Source organism: Zingiber officinale, chromosome 10B (genome assembly GCF_018446385.1).
Source record: "Zingiber officinale cultivar Zhangliang chromosome 10B, Zo_v1.1, whole genome shotgun sequence".
Taxonomy (NCBI): domain Eukaryota; kingdom Viridiplantae; phylum Streptophyta; class Magnoliopsida; order Zingiberales; family Zingiberaceae; genus Zingiber; species Zingiber officinale.
The window spans coordinates 69096031-69102367 of record NC_056005.1 but is presented as its reverse complement, the minus strand read 5'-3'; the positions used below and the strand labels follow the sequence as shown (position 1 = coordinate 69102367).

The 6337-nt window shown below is 41.6% G+C and overlaps 1 protein-coding gene across 1 annotated transcript; it reads left to right on the top strand.

The window, feature by feature from the left end:
- Nucleotides 1–3150: 3150 nt before the first annotated feature.
- Nucleotides 3151–5030, top strand: LOC122030456 (CBL-interacting serine/threonine-protein kinase 5-like). The gene has a single exon (XM_042589659.1). The coding sequence runs from the start codon at nucleotides 3447–3449 to the stop codon at nucleotides 4800–4802; it is 1356 nt and encodes a 451-aa protein (XP_042445593.1). The 5' UTR covers nucleotides 3151–3446; the 3' UTR covers nucleotides 4803–5030.
- Nucleotides 5031–6337: the final 1307 nt, after the last annotated feature.

The following is a 6337-nucleotide window of genomic DNA, read 5'->3' as shown; positions in this document are numbered from 1 at the left end:
TATTGTTGCAGATGCTTTGTCTCGAAGGTATACCTTAGTCTCTACTTTGAACACTAAATTGTTAGGATTTGAATATATTAAAGATCTATATTCTAATGATCTTGACTTTGGAAATGTGTATCTTGACTTTGGAAATGTGTTTGAAGTTTGTGAACATGTTGCATTTGGAAAGTTTTATAGGCATGAGGGATTTCTTTTTAGAGTGAATAGGTTGTGTGTACCTAATTGTTCATTAAGGGAATTATTAATCCAAGATGCTCATGGTGGGGGACTAATGAGACATTTTGGAGTAAGAAAAACTCTAGAAATGTTGATAGAACATTTCTTTTGCCCACACATGAAACAACATGTAGTCAAGTTTTGTGAGAAGTGTATTACATGTAGGCAAGCAAAATCTAGATCTTTACCTCATGGATTGTATACACCTTTACAATTCCTAGTGAACCTTGGATTGAAATTTCCATGGACTTTGGTGTAGGACTACCAAAGTCAAAACGAGGTATTGATTCTATTTTTGTCATTGTGGACAGATTTTCTAAAATGACTCATTTTATTCTTTATAGGAAAACAGATGATGCTAGCCATATTGTTGATCTATTTTTTAGGGAGATTGTGCGGCTTCATGCAGTACCGAGGAGCATAGTTTCATATCGTGATGTAAAGTTCCTAAGCTACTTTTGGAAGACATTATGGGAAAAATTGGAAACAAAACTTTTGTTTTCTACAACTTGTCATCTGCAAACAGATGGACAAACTAAGGTAGTAAATCAAACTTTATCTATTTTATTGAGAGCTATCATTCAAAAGAATTTAAAAAGTTGGGAAAATTATTTATCACATGTTGAATTTGCTTATAATAAATCTGTGCATTCTACTACTAATTTTTGACCTTTGAAGTGGTATATGGGTTCAACCCTTTAACTCCTTTAGATTTGTCATCTTTGCCTATCTCTAGCGTGCCAGTTTAGATGGTACCAGAAAAGCTGAGTTTGTGAGGCAACAACATGAAAAAGTTCGATTGCAAATTGAAAAGAGGACTAAACAATATGCTACACAAGCCAACAAGGGACAAAAGAAAATGATCTTTGAACCTAGAGATTGGGTTTGGGTTCATATGAGGAAGGAAAGATTCTCTACTAAACGTCATACTAAGTTGCATCCACGAGAAGATGATCCATTTCAAGTCATTGCCCGAATAAATGATAATGTATACAAGCTTGACTTACCAGGTGAGTATAATGTGAATGCTACATTTAATATTTCTGATCTTTCTCCCTTTGATGTAGGTGATAAGATTCGAGGATGAATCGTTTTGGGGAAAGGGGAAATAATGGAGTCAAAGAAAGAGAACAACAGGTTGTCCAACAAGCTAACAATATGGATTATGCTCAACTCACTCTAGATATTAATGATGATCCATCATGCATCAATGGAGGCTCAATTACAAGGGCTAAGGCTAGAAAGATGAAGGAAGCACTTAATGTGCTAATTGAAGATGTGAAGGTCAAAGCTATCATTGAAAAAGGTTTGACCAAGAGTAAGTTATCCGTCATAGTCAACCTAATTCAAGCCTTAGATGAGCTTAATTACCACTTAAGTCTCATGTCTATGTAGTAGGGATATGTAGGCTTAATTTAGACTCAATTTTTACTTTTGTTTGGGTTGTAATAATGTCATAAGCTTAAAATGACTAAGTAGTCTACATAGATCTTTACTAAATGGGCTTTTTTTGACCTTTTAGGATTTTATTTTTTTTTTTGGTCATCTTATAGCTATAAATAAAGGGTGTGACGGCTACACATGTATCTTTTGACATATTTTCAATCTAAACACGGTGAGGCTCTCGCTTGTTGGCTCTTTATTAAACTAGAACTTATCAAGACATTCTCTTGTGGCGTTCAAAGATTTATCAACCTCCATCCCAAAATTGTGGCGTCTTCCATCTTCTATGCCAAGGTTCGTGCTTTTCTAAGCACTGGGTCAAAGTTCTTTTCATCAATCTTATCGATTTAAGTATTTCTTTCTTTCTTCTTCAATTCGTTGTGGGTTTTTGAGATATCTTTTTCATTGGGTTCTACTAAATAGAAATATACACAAGCATGAGATTATAGTTCTCGAACAAGAGTTAGATTTATCTCAAGATTCTGACCTCGAGAATTGTTGAATATTTTCAACAAAGATTGATTATCAATGGTGTATTTTGATTCTTCAGAGATATAAAACTCAAAGATTTAATAGAAAAGATCTAACTAATACAATCACATATCTAGTCTCAATCAATCAAAACTCCTTATTGTGAGGTAATATTCAAATTTGAATTATCTTGATTTGTTCTAAGATCAAGGGATGGGCAAACTCGTTGAAGTATTCATGATTGAGTTCTTTTTTAGGTCGAATGCGCGTCAGATAAATTCGTATTAGATCAACTTTTATCGGACCGACTCTTATCAAGTCAATAATTATTAGATCTTGAGCTCAAGTTATTAAGTCAGCAGTTGTCGAACGAAGCCATGCAAGGACTCTGAAGAAGGTTGTTGGCGGCGACGACTAAAAAAGGTTAGAATGGAGGCAAAGATGGAGCTTAGAGAAACCCCTCCGATCCTCAAGTCCGATTCTAAAGGAAAGTTAGGAGGACATAACGTAGTAAAAACTAGTAATGTTCAATTTTACAATGTACCTCAATATCGTCACCATTACCTTATATAGGGAATGAGAAGATTACTAGAATTCTCAAAAGATTTTTTTTTCTTCTTCACTAAAAGGTACATTTTTGGTAACTGACATCATTATAACCGTCATATCACGTCCAAGATCGAGAATGATCTAGCTTGAGCTCAACCAAGTGCCGGGTTGACTTGAGTTAAACTCGGAAGAGCTAGTCTATAGGGATAGATCCAGAAATTAAAATTGAGGCTTTAACTTAATGTAATAAAATTTGTACATAAATACTCTAACGTATCTAGTTGATAAAGTCTGATATTCACCTATCTTTTTTTTTTTTTTCTATATCTGGTTCTGTATAAATAGAATATGACCCAGGCATCGATAAGAAAAAATTTGAAAGAATTTAAACATTAAAAATTGGAGAGAAAGGAACGTGCCTTCTCTTCATTGACCGCCCTTCTTTATAATTCTTGTACCTTCTCGTCCCCAATCCGGCGTTACCTGTAAGCAAACGCGCCGCCCTCTCATTGGCCGCCCTCCTTTTCCTCCATTTTTATTTTTACTCGAATCCTCCTCCTCCTCTTAATATCCATTCCTTCGTCTCCCCCCTTCTGCTTCCAGGCTCCCCGACAACCAGAAGAAGTTCATCAGTAAAATTGTGGAGCAGATTGTTGGAGAAGGAAGAAGAAAGAGCAGAGAGAACCGGCTCGGATGAAAAGTTGCAGTGTTTGGTCGATGGCTCCAGCAAGGTGGTTTCTTTGAGGAGGAGAAGGGAGAAGGCGATGGGGAAGGAAGGGGAGCAGACGAGAGGAGAGGTGAGGAGGTTGCTGTTCGGCAAGTACGAGATTGGGAGGGTCTTGGGGAAAGGGACGTTCGCCAGGGTGTACTACGGCCGCGAGCTCAGCTCCGGCGAGAGCGTGGCTGTCAAGGTGATCGACAAAGAGCAGGCCCGGCGGGAGGCCGGAATGATGGAGCAGATCCGGCGGGAGATCAAGGTGATGCGCCTCGTCCGCCACCCCAACGTGGTGGACCTCCGGGAGGTGATGGCCACCAAGACCCGCATCTTCTTCGTGATGGAGTACGTCCGCGGTGGCGAACTCTTCGCCCGCATCGCCCGCGGCCGGCTGCCAGAGGACCAAGCCCGCCGCTACTTCCACCAGTTGATCTCAGCTGTCGACTTCTGCCACAGCCACGGAGTCTCCCACCGGGACCTCAAGCCCGAGAATCTCCTCCTCGACGACCACGGCGACCTCAAAATCTCCGACTTCGGCCTCTCGGCGCTGCCGGAGCAGCTCAGGCATGATGGTCTCCTCCACACGCAGTGTGGTACCCCGGCCTACGTCGCGCCGGAGGTCCTCCGCCGCCGAGGCTACGACGGCGCAAAGGCTGATCTGTGGTCCTGCGGCGTCATCCTCTTCGTCCTCCTCGCTGGATTCCTCCCATTCCAAGACGAGAGCCTGATGCAGATGTACCAGAAGGTGTTCAAAGCGGAGTACCGAATTCCGCCTTGGTTCTCCGGCCAAGCCAGCCGCCTTGTCTCCCGCCTCCTCGTCGTCAATCCTGATAAGCGTATCTTAATCCCTGCCATACTGCAGTTTCCCTGGTTCAAAAAGGGATCTTTCCGCCCGTCGCCCTTACAAATCTCTAAGCTACCACCACCGCCGCTGACGCAGTTGGAGGAGGAAGCAAAGGTAGCGACGCCGAGGTTTTACAACGCCTTCGAGCTAATCTCCAGCATGTCCTCTGGGTTCGACCTCTCGGGACTGTTCGAGAGCCAGCAGAGGGCGGCAACGGTGTTCACATCGCGGTCGCCAGCGGCGACGATCGTGGAGAGGCTGGAGACGGCGGGGCGGGAGCTCGGCCTCGCAGTGGTGCGAACCAAGTCGTTCATGGTGAGGATGGAAGGAACAGTGGGGGGATGGAAGAGGCGGTTGGCGGTGGAGGCGGAGGTGTTCGAGTTTGCGGCAGAGGTGGCGGTGGTGGAGTTCACAAACGTCGCCAGCGACACATTCGAGTACGCCAAGTTCATCGAGGAGGAGATTCGGTCGGGGCTAACGGACATAATCTGGCTATGGCAGGGCGACGACAAAGCTGACGCCGGCGGCGGAGGTAAGCCGTTTAAAAATCCGCAGAGTTGACTTTCCATTGACTTTTCTGAGTCAATGGTTGATTAATGGGACTAAAATAGTACTTGTAAAAACTAAAAAGCAATTGAAGATTTAAAATATGTATTTTTGGTATTTCCTTTATGATCTGATATATGAGTTTACAAAAGAATATATATGTAAGTCAAATAAATTCCCTTTGTAAAATTTTCATAAATATTATATTATTTGAGAATGATTCATCATTATAACCCCTCAAACTCTTTCTAAGTTGTTTAAACTAGATTGAGTTTGAGCTTTTGAGCTTAGCATGTGTAGATGAGAGTGGCTAAAACTTAGTAAATATGTTCGATAATTGGTTAAAAGCTGTGTTAGAGATCGAATTTGGTGGATAAAATCGTAGTGGGAAGAAAAATTGAAAAGAACATAATAAGATGCAGTTAATTTTATTTGATCAGGAGTTTTCGGCGACTCCTACTCTAAGACTCAGCTCCGTGAACATATCGATAGGTAATTCACTAAGTATTTCTTCCGGAACTGTCGAAAGAGGTAATCAAAAAAAGAATTATAGAGATAGTGTAACAACCTACATTTCCTTTTTTAAACAGTATTACAAATACTTGCAACACTATTAAAAGTTTACCAACAATTGGGGTGTGTTTGTGTGTTGTTGTCGGTTTGCCGAGATAATCAGATGACTCGAAAAAGTTGCTCGGTGGCAAACGGACTTCTATGAAGCAGCAGTAAGAAGCCGGAGCATTCGGAACTTCAAATGGATGCATAGAGGATCGTAGAAGTAATGTCCCTGAAGCTTTGCTCGAAATGCTCTTTTATTGACCATGGAAAGCGCCTTCCATAGAGTTGAAGATGCCTCCCGCTTGTAAATTTGATCCTGAAAAGTATTGATCCTTATCGCTGAAGAAGACAGATTCTATCCATTAGAAGGCGCCTTCCAAGAACATTACGAAGGCGCCTTGGGTACTGTTCACCCAAGACCTTTTTTGCTCCTTTTGCGCTACAAGTTAGGTTAATCCAACACGACAATATCTAACCTCCAAAATAAGTTTTAGTACAATCATAATAAGGAGTATTAATCAGTTTCTATCCTTCCGGGATCAGGAACTAGTCAAGGTCTCATTTTAGGAATTCAAAATGAACCTAAATTGGACCGACGTTTACTGTCCCCTCAACCGGGACACATCCTCACTTAGTCACTCTCCTCCAGTGACTTACCTTCACTTATCAATTTGCAGTCTATCGACTAGCCTCTCAACCCACCAGGTTTTCATGCAGTTGTTAGGTCCGCAAACCCAACTAGACTTCGGCCAACTATCAAACGTCACATACCCAACTGGACTTCCTGCCAGATATTATGTCAGCCCTTTGACATATCTAGGCTTCTTACCAGCTATCGGGTCCTCAGACCTAGTTGGGTTTCATCCTAGTGTCAAGTCCTCTAGACACGTCAATCTCTGCATGCTCGGTAAATGCATTAGATCACAATAACACTCTAACTTTAATCTCCTTGTCATTCATCATAACCCGAGTTAGATTATTAGTACAAATTA

Coding starts and splice junctions, on each gene's coding strand:
- LOC122030456 (XM_042589659.1), top strand. CDS start 3,447: ATGGGGAAGGAAGGGGAGCAGACGAGAGGAGAGGTGAGGAGGTTGCTG.